The 16,650-nt window shown below is 45.0% G+C and overlaps 2 protein-coding genes across 2 annotated transcripts in view; both read right to left on the reverse strand.

The window, feature by feature from the left end:
• Dhx34 (DExH-box helicase 34) overlaps positions 1 to 1,428 on the reverse strand; it is a 28,045-nt gene extending 26,617 nt beyond the window's left edge. The window contains exon 1 of the mRNA XM_031385420.1: positions 1,404 to 1,428. The gene's annotated coding sequence lies outside the window, so the exon portion shown is untranslated. The remainder of the gene's footprint in view (positions 1 to 1,403) is intronic.
• Positions 1,429 to 12,110: 10,682 nt separating this feature from the next.
• The window catches only part of C5ar2 (complement component 5a receptor 2), a 12,115-nt gene continuing 7,575 nt past the window's right edge, over positions 12,111 to 16,650 (reverse strand). Inside the window, exon 2 of the mRNA XM_031385421.1 lies at positions 12,111 to 15,572. Coding sequence (XP_031241281.1) covers positions 14,531 to 15,556 — 1,026 coding nt within the window. The 5' untranslated portion in view covers positions 15,557 to 15,572 and the 3' untranslated portion in view covers positions 12,111 to 14,530. The remainder of the gene's footprint in view (positions 15,573 to 16,650) is intronic.

Here is a 16,650-nt window from a genome sequence, read left to right on the forward strand (position 1 = left end):
AAAAAAAAAAAAAAAAAAAAAAAAAGTCGCTGAAAAGTATATATAAAAATATATAAACGAGGCTGGGTTGTAGCCAGCTTTTGAGCTCTCTGCTTGCTCTTCTGGCCGTGCTTCTCCTTCAGGCTTCTCTGTGCAGCTCACTTTTTTTCCCGTTCAAATATTACTGCACTGAAGCTGTCATCTCTGACCTTGCTTCTAAAAGCAGCTCCCTCCACACCCTCCCTTCCTGTCTGTGTTTCTCCAAAGAGCAGGCATTATTGCTCAATATTTTATTTCTTTGCTTATTCATGTGTTTCAGACAAGAGCTTTCTCTTTTGCCCAGGCTCCACTCATCATCTTCCCACCGCAGCTTCCTGAGCCCTGGAATAATGGGTGTGCTTTACCCTGTCCTATTTAATCTTACTTTTGTGGCTATCTCTGTGTCCTCCAGTAAGATGTGTGCTCTGTAGAAGCAGAGAACTCTTCTGTTTTGTTTTGTTTTTTTTAAGATTTACTTTTTATTTATTATTTTATGTATATGAGTACACTGTAGCTGTACAGATGGCGTGAGCTATCATGTGTGTGGTTGCTGGGAATTGAACTCATGACCTCTCCTGGCCCCACTCACTCTGGCTCCGCTCAATCCAGTGTAAATCACTGTAGCTGTCTTCAGACGCACCAGAAGAGGGTTTCAGATCTCATTACGGGTGGTTGTGAGCCACCGTGTGGTTGCTGGGATCTGAACTCAGGACCTTCAGAAGAGCAGTCAGTACTTTTACCCCCTGAGCCATCTCACCAGCCCCAGAACTCTTCTGTTTTGTTCACCAAAGTCTCCTCTATGCAGAGAAGGAACCCCAGACCTTAAGAATGTACCCCCCAGGGTAGTGCAATCCTAAGGGTAAAAGAGGACATTTGGAAGCATATAATCAAAATCAATGATTTACCAAGGGTCTTATATGCACAACAAGCAGTGGGAATGTAGCCTAGGCTAGCCTTCAGAAGCTATGTAACTGAAGATGGCCTTGAACTCCTGACCCTCCTGTCTCTACCTTCTGAGTTCTGGTCTTACATGTTAATATCAATACCTGCTATTTTATTTGGTTCAGAGGATTGGTCCCAAGCCCTCATGTAAACCAGGCAAACAAGGAACACGGAAGACAGAGGGGAGGAAGCAGCCTGACAATGAGACAGAGAAATAGGGTAGATCATAGACACCATGGCAAGGACTCAGGCTTAGAAGCTGAGGTGGAAGGGAGCCATGGGAGGAGTTTAAGCAGAGGAAGTATTGTAGACAGTATCTGGTGTCCATATGAGAAACAAACAATGGGGAACTGTGTTAGTCAGCATTCTCTAGAATAGTGGAATTTATAGAATGAATCTCTTTGTCTATATTATATAGAAAGGGGATTATTAGAATGACTTACCTAGGGTCCAGCTACTCCACAATGGCTAGCCATGAATAGTCAGAGAATCCAGAAGTTGCTCAGTTCATAAGGCTGGCTGTCTCAGCTGGTCTTCAGTAGATGCTGGAACCACGACACTGGAATTCCAAAGAAGTGGGCTCTAGTGCCAGAGAAGGAATGGACTTGCTAGCTAGGCCAGAGCAAGCAGATAAAGACCAAAAGCAAGCATCCTTCTTCCACGTCATTAGATAGGCTTTCAGAAGAAGGTGGGGCCCACCTCAAGATCCAGATCCAAAGTGTGTGTCTTCACTCCTCAATATCCAGATCAAGGTTGGACAGTGGTGCTGCCAAATCTGTCAAAATGGCAGCTAGCCACTCCTTCCCACCCCAGCCTACAGCCACCTGCCCTAGCAAGAGCTGTCAAAAATGGCAGCTCCTATCAAAATGGCGGCTCCGTGACATCTCTACTGCGTGCAGCCATCACAGGAGCTGTTCCCAATGGCCCACCTTTCCTGCCGCAGCCTACAGCCTTGGTGAGACACTCAGGAGGACCTGTCCCACAGGAGCTGTCCACAGCGGCAGCACCTCCTTTCCAGCTTTCCTGAGAAACAACACAGAGATGGAGCCTCAGCCAAAGCCACCTGTGAATGGGACCAATTTCCCATCTTAATACATGGGCCTGATGCAGGAGGAAAGGCTGTGAAAAAATCCCCCAATCCCTGAACAGGAAAACCCACAAATCCCTGAGCTTCCCACAAAAAACCACCAAGATATGAGTCTCCCAAGCTCAGGACTTGCACCAATCCTTGTAACTTTAATTTTTTCAAAACCTATTTTAATGATGGTTCTTAAACTCTTAAGAATCATCTTAAACTTAAAGAACTTAAGAACTCTTAAACTTAAAGGCAGTGGTAGCCTTTCCACTGGGACACGGTGCAGTCTCAAAGCTATAAGGCTCCTGACCTCCCGTGTCTCAGGATGGATGCCCTTACACTAAGATCCCTTTGGCCCCCAGAGCTGTATTCCATTTGAGCAGGAACACTTACACCCAGCACTTTTCTTTTTAACTTTTTTTTCTTTTTTTGGTTTTTTGGTTTTTTGGTTTTTCAAGACAGGGCTTCTCTGTGTAGCCCTGGCTGTCCTAGAACTCATTCTGTAGGCCTAGCTGGCCTCGAACTCGGAGATCCGCCTGCCTCTGCCTCCCAAGTGCTGGGATTAAAGGCATGCTCCACCACTGCCCAACTACACCGAGCACTTAAGATGCAGAGGCAGATGGATCTCTGTAAGTTTGAGGCCAGCCTGGTCTACAGAGCAAGTTCTAGAACATCCAGAGTTATCCAGAGAAACCCTGTCTTGGAAAAAAAAAAAAACCTGGATCAAAAGATGTGTGTCTTCCTCCTTCAAAGGTAGACTAGGAGTGGATCCATCTACTTCAAACCAAGCAAAAAATATCTCACAAGTATGCCCTCCATTTCTGGATTGTAGTTCGTTACAAATGTAGTCAAGCTGACAACCAAGAATAGCCATTACAGGAACCAAGATGAGAAAAAGAAGAGCAGAGTAGTATAGCAGGCCCTGAACAGAGTTGTAGTGTGATTTATTTTATGTTCCTGGCCCTTTAAAGGGTTCCCCAAAGGCTGGTCAACTGACATTTTGTAAATGCTTAAGTTAGAACGCTTGACCCTATAACCTTTAGTGTCAGCTGCCTCTTAGACTTCTAAGAACAGGAGAGGATATTTTAAAAGACAGCACGGCCTGAGAAACAGAGAGAAGGGTCCAGGAAACAGAACAGTAGGACTGGAGTAGGTCCAGGTGGCAGAAGAGTAGGGTCAGAGAGTAGGATTAGAGCAGCCAGTTGATGCAGAGAAAGATTGAGCAGAGCGAAAATAAGAGGCAGATGAGCCAGGAGAAGCTGCGCTGAGCCAAAGAAGATACTGTTAGGAGTAGAACTCACACAAAGTAGCTAAAGAAAAACAAATAAAAGCTACAATTGGTCAGACATAAGGCTAGCTATAGGGAAAAGAAACATTAAAAAACAAGTGGCCACCCATGAGGCTAGGCAGAGGGTGCGGCTGGATTTCAAGAACCATGGAGCACAAGGCAGGAAAAGGAGGGTTAGAGATTTTGTTTCAAAAAGCCAACAGCGTGTTTCCCGTTTCCCGAGGCTGATGCTGGGAGATTCCCCAGCATGTTTTTTTTTTTTTTTTTTTAACAGCAGTTTTTTTTCTTCTCTTTTTCCTCATTTTGGGCTGTTTTGTTTACAAAACACTGGCTGAGCAACTGGACAAAAATGAGTGTAGAAATAGAGAAGCTCCAGAATTAAAAAAAAAACAAAAGACAGGACACACAGTTCTAGAAAGATCTAATCGCACCTTAAAAACAATTTTTATAAAACAAAAAGGGAGAATTAAAAAAAAAAAAATCCAGGGATAGAGTAAACAGTGCTCTGTTAACTTTACATTTTCTGAACGTTAATGAAAAAGGAACCGCAGCATCTGAGAGACACTGGATTTAAAAAAAAAAAACACAAAAACAAAACTGTGTAATTGAATCATCCTATATACATACTATAAGGATGTGTTGGGCTGGAGACATGGCTCAGTGGAGTAAGAGCACTGATTGCTCTTCCAGAAGTCCTGAATTCAATTCCCGGCAACCACAAGGTGGCTCACAACCATCTGTAACAGTATCCAATGCCCTCTTCTGGTGTGTCTGAAGACAGTTACAGTGTACTCACATACATAAAATAATTTTTTAAAAAAGGGATGAATGGAAGCCAGCAAATGATTTGCACTGGGGAATGCAGATTTGTTTATATTTCCACAGGAAACAAAAGCTGTGGATACCATCAAAACTGATAAAGCTCGGAGTTGAGCATGGGAGGTTTCTGAAAATCTTAACCACTGATCTAGAAACAGCAAAGAACAAAGCCTGACCAGCCACACTGCCTTCCCCTACCAGCCAGAAAAGCTGAGACAAGAAATGTTCAGCGCACCTTTAATCCCAGCACTTGGGAGGCAGAGGCAGGCGGATTTCTGAGTTCGAGGCCAGCCTGGTCTACAGAGTGAGTTCCAGGACAGCCAAGGCTACACAGAGAAACCCTGTCTTGAAAAACCAAAAAAGAAAAAGAAAAAAGAAATGTCCAGCACCTAAGCACTGAGAAGCCTATGAGCAGGACTTTGTTCTCCTGCAACATAGAGCTATCCACAATGCAGAGCAACAACAAGCTCACGAGCTGGACTTTAAGACAGACTATGCCGAATGCCACATCCTGCAAGCCCAAGTCAGAGTTGCAAGCCAAAGGTTCACAGAGCTGGGGCAGATAATGAGAGACTCTGTCAAAGAAACTCCAGAGCACAAGATACTAGAAGATAGTCCGGGAATACAAAAGGCTCAGATAGCAGTACCCACACTACAAGAAAGAGAAGTGTTGCTGTTAGTTCTTCTCTCCATTGTGGATCTGTTCCTGAGACAGCAACAGAAGGATCCGCACCAGACCCCTGAGAGCCCTGAAAAAGACATTAGAAGGAATGGAGAAGCAGCTTCAAAACTGCATAATTAGTAGCTAGAACTGCTGGGTTTGGGGTAGGGGAAACTTAAAAATGAAACCATATTTTCTGAGAACTCAGGGAAGGGGCCGGCTTAGGGTCTGAACTGCATCCCAAAGGGAGATTAAACACCATTTTTAAAGGATGGGAACACAGAGAGAGGGAGCTGGGGGCAGTGGGGGGCTTGCAGTGTTATCCAATTGTGGGTTAAGCAAAGGAGTACTTGCTGGAGACTGGGCCGTATCCAGGGACCTGGCTTCAAGGTCCTTAATTCATTCCCCTGGACACTAGGTCCAGAGCTCAGAGTGATAAGGAAAGAAAGGAGCCGGACAGCTGCACGTATTAATTAGGGCGTAATAGGCAATTGGTTATATACTTTTATAATGTATGCACCTTGGTTTGATTTCTATATTCTTTACTGGTTAACAGACAGTTATAAAAACATTTGGAGAAGTGAGAGAGGAGTTTGTTCCTAGGCCTGGGAACATGAACTCATGTGACCCTGCCAGCAAGATGGAGATGTTGTCCCTGAGATGTCTGGACCCAGACAACTGTTCACAGCAGAAGCTGGGCAGCTACAGGGAGATCCCAGCTCCCCTAGGGCCTGGAGCTTTGAACTTAGTTTTTTCCTACGATCAAATAGAGTTTGAAAACAAAATGGTAGCACTTAGAGTAACTTTCTTTTGCGTATTCCTAACAAAGCAAGTGGGAGGAAATACAGTGCTGGTTTATTTTATGTGCCTGGCCCCCATGGCTAGTCACCTGACTCTGTGGAAATGCTTACTCATTAGAACTGCTTGACCTTTTGACCTTCAGTTCCGGGTGTCCTTGGGAACAGGAAAAGATATTGGGCAGTGGTGGCATGCAACTTTAATCCCAACACTTGGGAGGTAGAGGCAGGTGGATTTCTGAGTTTAAGGCCAGCCTGGTCTACAGAGTGAGTTCCAGGACAGCCAGGGCTACACAGAGAAACCCTGTCTCGAAAAACCAAAAAAAAAAAAAAGCCAGCAGAGATTGGTAGAAGGGGAGTAGGCTGTAGTAGGATCCAGGAGATAGAAGAGATAGAAGAAAAGAGATTGAGCAGAATGAAAACAAGAGGCAGTTGAGCTCAGGAGAAGCTGAGCTGAGCCAGAGAAGAAACTGTTAGGAGGCAGTTAGGAGAAGAACCCATACAAAATAGGGAATAAGGGAAAAAATAAAAGCTACAAGGAGTTATGTCAACTGAGCCTGTGAGATGGTAGAGATTTGAGCCTTGGCCACTGGAAGTGTGACACCTAGATAGAAAGATGGGAAAGTTATTCTGTTTGGACCGTATGAGTTGGGTATCCCTTATCCAAAATGCTTGAGACCAGAGCATTTCAGATTTAAGATTTATTTCAGATTTTGAAATATCAGCATAGATATATAAAATGAGATACTTTAGAGATGAGACCCAAGCCTGAATACAGAATTCACCACTTCACTTGCCTTCCTCATAGTCCCAGTCTCAGTTACTTTCCTCATGCCATGATGAGATGCCATAACCAAGCCAACTTATAAAAGAAAGCATGTAATCAAGGCCTTGCTGAGAGTTTTAGAGGGTGAGTCCATGACCAGCACAGCAGGGAGCATGGCAACAGGAAGCTAGGCAGGCATGGCACTGGAAGTAGCTGAGAGCTTACATCTGATCTGCAAGCAGAAGGCAAAGAGAGAGAGAGACAGAGACAGAGAGGGAGACAGAGAGAGAGAAAGAAAGGGAGTACTAACTGGGGAGTAATGTAGGCTTCTGAAACCTCAGATCCAATCCTCAATTGTAGGCAGCCGCTCGGACGGCAGCAATGGCAGCGATAGACGATTCCACTGTGCATGCGCCCCTCTCAAGCGGGCTCATGCAGGTGTCTCCCAAGCGGGTGTATGCTGCGCATGCGCCCCTCCCAAGCGGGTGTATGCTAATGAGGCGATTGCCGGGGAACCAATCCAGGAGGACCACGAGAGCTCGGGCTCGAGTATCTAAGGAGCTCTCTCTGGGCAGTCAGAGCCACTACACAGAAGCAAGAGCAGCCGCCATGCCATTCCACAGAAGCAAGAAGAGCCGCAGCACCTAGAAGCAAGAAGAGCCATTCCACAGAAGCAAGAAGAGCACCTAGGAAGCAAGAAGAAGCAGTAACACCAAGAAGAGCCATGACACCTAGAAGAGCTGTAACACCTAGGAACCTAAAAGAGCTGTAACACAAAAGAAAATTCCTGAGTAAACCATAAGAGAAGAAGTCTCGGTGTTTTGTCGTTATTGCTGCCGGGCAGCAAGGCGCCTTACACTCAATGACACACCTCCTCCAACAAAGTCACACCTCCCAATCCTTCCCAAACAGTTCCACCAACTGTGAACCAAGCATTCAAATATATGAGTCTCTGGGGGTTGTTCTCATTCAACTACCACAAGCCTGAAGGTAGCTTTTACACCATGGTTTGAGGGAGTCTGTGGGTTTTGTTGTTACTTAGGTGGTTTGTTTTGGTCTAGGTTTTATGTTTGTTTTGTTTATTTGAAATGTTTATTTCTTTTATATGTATGAGTGTTTGCATATTTATATGTGCACTATGTGCATGCAGTGCTCAAGGAGGCCAGAAGAGGGCACTGTATCTCCTGACACTGGAGTTACAGATGGTTGTGAGCCACTATGTGGGTGCTGAGAATTGAACACCAGTGCTCCTGACTGCTGAGCCATCCCTCTAGTCTCAAGGTTCTAGTTTTTTGTTTGTTTGGTTGGTTGGTTGGTTGGTTTGGTTTGGTTTGAGACAGAATTCGGTAGCACAGTGCTCAACTCACTAGCCGAGGGTGACCTTGAACTTCTGATCCTCCTGCCCCTACCTCTTGTGTGCTCTGATCATAGACATGAATCATCACACCTGAGGTCTGGTGTGAGTTTTTCCATTTGCTCTTCTAGTCAGCGTGCAGAACATTGTGGGGGCCTGAGGATGAAGCTTAGTCAGTAGAGTAGTGCCTGCTATGCACAAGGTTTGAGGTTTCATCCCTAGCAATGCATAAACTGGGTGTGGGCATGGGCATGAGAACAATGCCCATAAATGCATACATTTGTATGCTTAGTCCCCATGTGTTAAACTGGGAAGGATTAGGAAGTGTGGCCTTGGAGGAGATGTACCACTCAGGGTAGGACTCGAGGTTCAAAAGCCCTCCCCCTCTGCCTCTGTGGGTCAGGATGTAAAACTCTCAGCTTCTGCCCCAGTCCCATGCCTGTCTGCTTTCTACCTTGGCTACTCACTAACCCTTTAAAACTGTAAGCAGAGTCTCTTCCCAGAGACAGAGGTAACTAAGACACTGAGCATGATGACTCACTCCCGTAAGCCCAACATTTGGGAGATGAGGGCAAAAGAGCTAGAACCCCAAGGTCGTCCTCAGCTACATTTCAAGTTTTTAGACCAACCTGATCTACATAAGTCTCAACAAAACAACATTTTGGATTCTGGAGCATCTTGGATTTTGTATTTCCACACGATGGTGGGTATTCAAGCTGCCTTAAGTTTGCATTGCACAATAAATACTGTCTTTGTGACTATGTTGCTGTGATCAAACACCATGACCAAAAGCGACATATGGAAGAGAGCGTTTATTTGTGTTTCCATTTCTTTTGTTTTTGTTTGTTTGTTTGTTTTTCGAGACAGGGATTCTCTGTATAGCCCTGGCTGTCCTGGAACTCACTCTGTAGACCAGGCTGGCCTCGAACTCCGAAATCCGCCTGCCTCTGCCTCCCAAGTGCTGGGATTAAAGGCGTGAGCCACCACTGCCTAGTGTGTTTCCATTTGAAATGGAGTGTCCATCCCAGCGGGGAGGCTTGGCAGCAGGCATCCAGAACAGGAAGCAAGATCACATTTTCAGTGGTATATATAGCTAACTGGAAGTGGAGCAAAGCTGTAGACTCTCCAGGCTTCCTCCACCTCCTAAAAGTTCCATAAACTCCCCAAATAAATGTGCCTATGGGGTACATACCTTTCAAGCTACCACACCAGACAGAGATGAATGTTGAGTGAGAAAGTAGACATCAGTATCAAACATTTGGAAAACAGACCAAGAGAGGACTGCTACTGCAGAGAACCCAGGTTTTGTTTCCAGCACTCACAGTGGCCAGCTCACAACCACCTGTAATTCCAGCTCTGGGGAAATCTGATGCCCTCTTGTGGCCTGTATGGGTACTAACACACACACACATACACACACACACACACACACACACACACACACAGATTTGGGAAAAAACTCATATGGGATCCAAATCAGTTATAATCATCAAAAGAAGACAGAATACACTAAACATTATTTTAATCTTTCAAGGAAGAATTACTACATTAAATTTTTGTTGTTGTTGTTTTGTTTGGTTTGGTTTGTGAGACAGAGTTTCTCTAGGTAGTTTTGGCTGTCCTTGAACCCACTGTATAGACCAGACTAGCCTCAAACTCAGAGATCCACCTGCCTCTGCTTCCTGAGTGCTGGGATTAAAGGTGTACACCAACATCACCTGGCAAACTACATTTCAAAAAAAAGAAAAGAAAAATGATGGAAATAAATATCAAACCTGTTGTTAAGCCACCACCTACCACCAGCACCACTGCACAGTAAGCAGTTCTTGGAAAAAATAGTGAACTGTGATTCACTGAAAATGTAAGGAAGTATGTTTGGGTTAAGAACTAGCAGAAAGAAAGAAAAAGAAAAAAAAGCAACTAGCACAAGCACAAGGCAGCTGTGGCAATGTGGGCATGTAACCCTGTCCTTACTCACGAGGGTGGAGGAGGCCTGCCATGAGTCTGAAGGCCAGCCTGGGCTAATAGAGAAAGACACTGACTCAGAAAACAGGTTTTAAAAACCACACAAATAGGAGCTACACGACGGTTCTGTGGGTAAAACATTCACCACACAAAGAGGAGGACTTGTGTTTGGATCTCCATCATTCATGGAAAGCCAGGCACCATCTCACACACCCGCAGTCCCAGCACTGAGCAGGTAGGGACAGGAAGACCCCTGGAGCTTGCTGTTCGAGCAGTCGAGATAATTCAGTGAGCCCCAGGGTCAGTGAGAGACACTGTCAAAAAATAAGGCAGAGGTCTGGCAAGACGGTTCATGGAGTAAAAGCCCTTGCACCACACCTAAAGATCTGAATTCAATTCCTGATGCCCACAGAATGGAAAAAGAGAGCCAGCTCCTGAAAGTTGTCCTTTGTGCATCACAGCATGTGTGTGGCATCACATGCACACACTGATAAATAAATAGAAAGTTTCTCAAGGGGTGTCTGGAGAGGTGGCTCAATGGTGAAGAGCACTGGCTTTTCTTCCAAAGGACCTGGGTTCAATTCCCAGCACTCACTTGGCAACTTACAACTGTTTGTAATTCCAGTTCCAGGGGATCTGACACTGTCACACAGTCACACAGGCATACGTACAGGCAGAACACTAAAGCAGAAAAAAAATTTCTATTTTTTTTTTTTATTGTTTATTTGTAAGGTGAAGAGTGATAGGGAAGACACCTGTGGTGGATTGAATATGCTTGGCTCATGGGAAGTGGCACTATTAGAAGGTGTGGCCTTGTTGCGGGGTGTGGTCTTGTTGGAGGAAGTGTGTCACTGTTGGGCTGGGCTTTGAGAGCCTCCTCCGGGCAGCCTTCATATCAAGATGTAGAACTCTCAGCCCCTCCAGCATCATGTCTTCCTGGACGCTGCATGCTTCCTGCCATGACAATAAAGAACTAAATCTTTAAAACTATATGCCAGCCCCAATTAAATGTTATCCTTTATAAGAGTTGCCATGGTCATGACCCGCCGGGCGGTGGTGGCACACGCCTTTAATCCCAGCACTTGGGAGGCAGAGACAGGCAGATTTCTGAGTTCAAGGCCAGCCTGGTCTACAGAGTGAGTTCCAGGACAGCCAGGGCTACACAGAGAAACCCTGTCTCGGAAAAAACAAAACAAACAAAAAAACAAAAAGTTGCCCTGGTCATTCTGTCTCTTCACAGCAATAAAACTGTAAGATAACACCTAATGTGTACCCCCACCCTCCTACACACACCACACACACACACACACATTTGCATGAAGACTTTACACACACCAACACATCCATATATATATATATAATATATATATATATTATATATATATATCATAAATAAGTCTTTCTTCTTTTCTTTTAAAGATTTATTTATTCACCTGATGCATATGAGTACACTGTAGTTATCTTCAGACACACCAGAAGAGGACATCAAATCCCATCACAGATGGTTGTGAGCCACCATTTGCTGGGAATTGAACTCAGGACCTCTGGAAGAGCAGACAGTGCTCTTAACCTCTGAGCCATCTCTCCAGCCCAATAAGTCTCTCTTGTGTGGCTATTTCTACTTATTATATGTAAGCACATTGTAGCTGTCTTCAGACACACCAGAAGAGGGCATCAGATCTCATTACAGGTGGTTGTGAGCCACCATGTGGTTGCTGGGATTTGAACTCATGACCTTCTGAAGAGCAGTTGGTGCTCTTCCCCACTGAGCCATCTCATCAGCCCAAATGTTTGTCTTTCTAAGAGTTGCTGTAGACATGGTGTTCCTTCATAGCAATAAAACCCCAAGACACTGTTTATATAAACTTGGTGTCTTAGTTAAGTTTTACTGCCAACTTGACACAACCTGGAGTCATCTATGTAAAGGAAACCTCATTGAAGGCTTGCCTTCATCAGGTTGGCCTGTGGCTATGTCTGTGAGAGAATGTCTTGATTGATGTGAGAGGATGAGCACACTGTAGGTGTCATCATACTTAGGCAGGTGATCCTGGTGTTTATAAGAAAGCTACCTGAGCATGAGCAAAGAGCTAGCATACAGCAGGGCGGTGGTGGCGTATGCCTTTAGTCCCAGCACTTGGGAGGCAGAGGCAGGTGGATTTCTGAGTTCGAGGCCAGCCTGGTCTACAGAGTGAGTACCAGGACAGTCAGGGTTACAGAGAAACCCTGTCTCAAAAAAACCAAAAAACAAAAAACAAAAAAAAAAAAAAAAAAAAAAAAAAAAAAAAAAAAAAAAAAAAGAAAGTGCTAGCATACAGATAGTGCTTCTCCGTGGTTTCTGTATTCAAGTTCCTGTCCTGACTTCCCTCAACTAGGGATTATGATGTAGAAGTGTAAGCCAAATAAACTCTTTTCTCCTCTAAATTGATTTGGTCAGAGTGCTTTATTACCTCAGCATAATGAAGACTAGAACATTTGGGGAAGAAGGGACCTGACATAGGTAGTCAGTTTTAGGAATATCCTGAGACTTGTGAGTTGTCAACATCCTGATTCTTAAGGAGTGTCTCTTGTTTCAGTTTGGAAAAATTATTGCACAGCAGTCTGAACCAGAGAAAGCTTAGGATAAACAACAAAACATAGTATTTTTAAAGGTTTTTTTTATTTATTTTATGTATATGAGCACACTGTAGCTGTACAGATGGTTGTGAGCCTTCATGTGGTTTTTGGGAATTGAATTTTAGGACCTCTGCTCACTCCAATCAACCCTGCTCAGTCAACTCCACTGGTTCAGTCCCTGCTCCCTCCAGCCCAAAGATTTATTTATTATTGTACATAAGTACACTGTAGCTGTCTTCAGCCTCTCCAGAAGAGGGTGTCAGATCTTATTATGGGTGATTGTGAACCACTATGTGGTTGGTGGGATTTGAACTCAGGAGCTTCGGAAGAGCAGTCAGTGCTCTTACCTGCTGAGCCATTGCATCAGCACAAAACACAGTATTTTTAACATCAAGCGATTTTATGTATAATTCCACAGAAAATACATTTGGAAGACCTCATGAAATTTCTTCTTCATTTTTTAAGGCTAAAGAATTAAATGGAAACTTTCAAAGTGTACTTTCAAAAAGAAATTTTTAAAAAGACCTTCTAAAGAGGCTCTCTGGTCGAGTAAATTAGCCAAAAATTCTTTGAACTTTTCAGACAGACAGGTATATACATTGTTCAAGGAGGGTTTGGGGTGGAGCTCAGTACAAAGACAGCTTCCTAGAACCCCCTGGTGAGGAACTCCAGATGTGGCTCAATTGATAGAGCATTTGTCTAGCAAGAATGAAGCCCTGGAGTTGATGTCTAGTACCTCATAAACTAGGTGTGGTGATACAGGAGTAGATACTGAAGAGCATCTCCTTCATAGTGAGTTCAAAGCCATCCTGGGCTCTATGAAAACTTATCTAAAAAGACCAAAGCCAGGCCCTAGGGATCTGTGGAGGAGAGTTGGCTGGACATAGTATGCCACAGGTGTTAAAAATTCTGCAAACCTGGAGTAAGGGTGGAGATCTACTCAATGTACAATATGATTTTTTAAAAAATAAAATCATTTAAAGATCCTCAAAAATAAATTAACAAAAACATCAACAGGCCCACAGACCAGTTGAAAACAATTGGAGTGTGGACAGAAGAAATACAGTACTTTCTAAGACAGAGGAGGGGAGAAAGAGAAGACTGAGGAGTTTGGAGCTGGTGAGATGGCTCAGCTAGCAAAGGTGCTTACAGCCAAGCCTGACACCCCGAGTTCGATCCCATGGACCCACATGATAGAAAGAGTTGTCTTCTAACCATCATTCCCCTCCCGACCCCCACTCCCTCCAAGCTTTCTGACACAGGCAATAAATAACTAAATGTAGTACAAAAATGTAAAAGATGGAGTGAGCTCAATCTCTCACTCTTAAGGGACTTAGGGTTTATCTGGGCATTTGTGTTGAAAAGACGGCAAGAAAGGAAGAACCCTTGTTTCTGGGAGGGATGCAAGTCAGGGAAGGCTTCTTGGAAGAGGTACCCCGGAGCAAGGCCTTTGTGTTTGCTCTGTCTGCTTGCAACAGTTCCTCAGATTAAAGCATGGATGCTCTCTCCATTAGTCAGGTTTGGGCTCAGTCATTACCCTTTTTTCAGTGTGCTAGCCTACCTGACCTAGCCTGTCCAACCCTGTGTAGTGTGTGTGTGCGTGCATGTGTCCTTCCCTAAGGTTAAGGCTGTATATCTTCATCTACTACTCTCCACCTGGATCTCACTGTGTAGATCAGACTAGCCTAAAACTCACTGTGTAGATCAGGCAAGCCTAAAACAGATCTGCCTGGCTCTACCTCCTAAATGCTGTAATTAAAGTTATCAGCACCTTGCCTGGCTCCACTCTATTTCTTGAGACAGGGGTTTATTGATTGGGCTAGACCACTTGTCCAGAGAACCCCTGGGATCCACCTAGTCCCTCAGTGATGGGGTTAGAGGTGTATCGCCATACCCAGCTTTTGTGTAGGTGGCGGGGCTCGAACTCAGGTCCTGGTTTGTACAGCAGGCACTCCAGCAGTCTTGCCAGAACCCTCTTTGGGTTCTATGGGACATCTCACCCTTGACATAGTCCATATCCCTTCAACTGTTTCCTGTGTCTTCTTTTCCTGTGAACTGCTAACTCCTGGGGAAGGAATTGGCTCCAGCCACTGTCACCCTGGTTTTATACAAGCCAGTGCACAGTGAATGTTTATTGAACAAAGAATAAAAGTCATCGCTGAGCTCCTGTATCCAGCTATGCCTGAAGCTGCACAGTTGTGAGATGGCCTACGAAATCGAAATCTCTCTTGCCTACACCGGCATCTCAGACACCATCTCGTGGCTGGTGGATACCTTGGTCACTGCACTGTCCTCGTCCTGTGGATCCCTCAGGGCCCAGTGACATGCAGCCTGGAGTGACTTGCAAAGTTGTTTTCTTCCGAAATACAAAAACATAATGGGATTGAGAGCACTGTGAGCAAGGGCCAGGCCCGTAAACAGAGGCTCAGCCTCCAGGACCCGGGCAAGGAGCGAGGAGTGTGGAGGAGCCACTGCAATGATGACCCGCAGGATGTGATAAGGGGTCCAGCAAATGAAAAACCCCATCACGACAGCTGTGCCCAGGGGCCAGTGGCGGCGGGCCATCTTCCGTTGGAGGATGTGGTGACAACTGGCCATGAACACCAACGGCCCCAGGAAGCCAAACAGGAATCGAACAGTGGTGATGGCAGCCTCGGCGGTGACCGATCCCCCATAGTTTGTGCCACACACAAGCCGGGGAGGGTAGTGCTCCTGAAGTAGCCTACGGTAGACTGCAGAAGGCACAGTCAGCAACAAGGCCAGCACCCAGGACGAGGCCTGGACCACACGCACCCCAAGTGTTCGATGATCTGCACCCTTCCAAGAGGGCCTGAAAGCCAGTAGAAAGAGGTCACCGCTGAGGCCAGTCAGGAGCAGCACACTGGTGTACATAGACAGAACGGTGACGGAGGACAACAGCCCGCAGCCTGCGGCCCCGTAGGGCCAGTGGCCCTTTTGGGCGATGGGCACAGCCAGGAAGGGCAGAGACACACAGCAAAGTAAGTCTGCCATGGCCAGGTGCAGGAACCAAGAGGCTCCAAGCCTATGGCGGGACTCTTTCCAGGTTACCCACGCCACCAGGGTGTTGCCTGGCAGACCCAACAGGAAGATGGCTGTATACAGCACAAGCAGGACTATTAGGTAGACATCACTAGAGAGGCAGGTGCCAGCTGAGCAGTCTACAGGGATATCCGGAAGGTCATTGTAATGTTCATAATCATACTCATATTCATAATCCTCACTGATGGTGTGGTTCATCCTGGCCCCCAGACACCTGCAGGGGACAGACAAGAGGGAAAGTCAATGGGAAAACTCCAGCCTTGCTGTCCCAGGGCAAGGCGGGTCCAGTGGCTCTATGCTAGAGACACCAATACCATGATGCAGGGTGCTTGCACTCCAGGGTACCAGCATTCTGGGATGGTTATTGTCAACTGGGAAATGAGCCTCTAGGAACTCCATGGAAGTCTATCCTTATTGTGCTAATTGATGTGGGAAGATCCTTGCTAATTGTAGGAAAGATTATTACCTGGCTGGGATCCTTGGAGAAAGAGGGCCAACAAGATGGCTCAGCAAGTGAAGGTATTTGCCACCAAGCCTGATGACCTGAGTTCAATCCCTGAGGCCCACACAATGAAAGAGGAAAAATGGTGCTAAAAAGTTGTCCTCTGACCTCCACACATCTGCCAAGCAGCACATACATACTCACACACATACATAAAATAAAATTTAAGCTTTTTTAAAAGTTTTATTTACTTCTTCTATGTATATGAGTACACTGTAGCTGTACAAATGATTGTGAGCCATCATGTGGTTGCTGGGAATTGAACTCAGGACCTCTGCTCACTCTGGCCCAAAGATTCTTATTTATTGTTATATGTAAGTACACTGTAGCTGTTTTCAGACACTCCAAAAGAGGGTGTCAGATCTCATTACAGATGGTTGTGAACCACCATGTGGTTGCTGGAATTTGAACTCAGGACCTTTGGAAGAGCAGTCAGTGCTCTTAACCACTGAACCATCTCTCCAGACCCCAAAATTAAGATTTTTAAATGAGATAAAAATAACCAGAGAAAACGTCTGGGCGGCAGCGTGCATCCACCACGTGTGTCTTGACTGGTTTCGATGTGATCAGCTGCTTCAAGCTCCTGCTGTCTCGACTTCCCTCCATAATGGACCAGATATTGGAACTATGAGTCTGACTATAATAATATATAGTAATATATAGTAATATATAATATGCAATAGTATTAATATAACTATCAATAACCTTATTAATTATTGCAGTTAATATAATAAATATTACATACATTAAATATTATATAAATTAGAATAATATAAATAATATATTATGA

This window comes from Mastomys coucha, unplaced genomic scaffold, assembly GCF_008632895.1.
Source record: "Mastomys coucha isolate ucsf_1 unplaced genomic scaffold, UCSF_Mcou_1 pScaffold21, whole genome shotgun sequence".
Classification (NCBI taxonomy): Eukaryota; Metazoa; Chordata; class Mammalia; order Rodentia; family Muridae; genus Mastomys; species Mastomys coucha.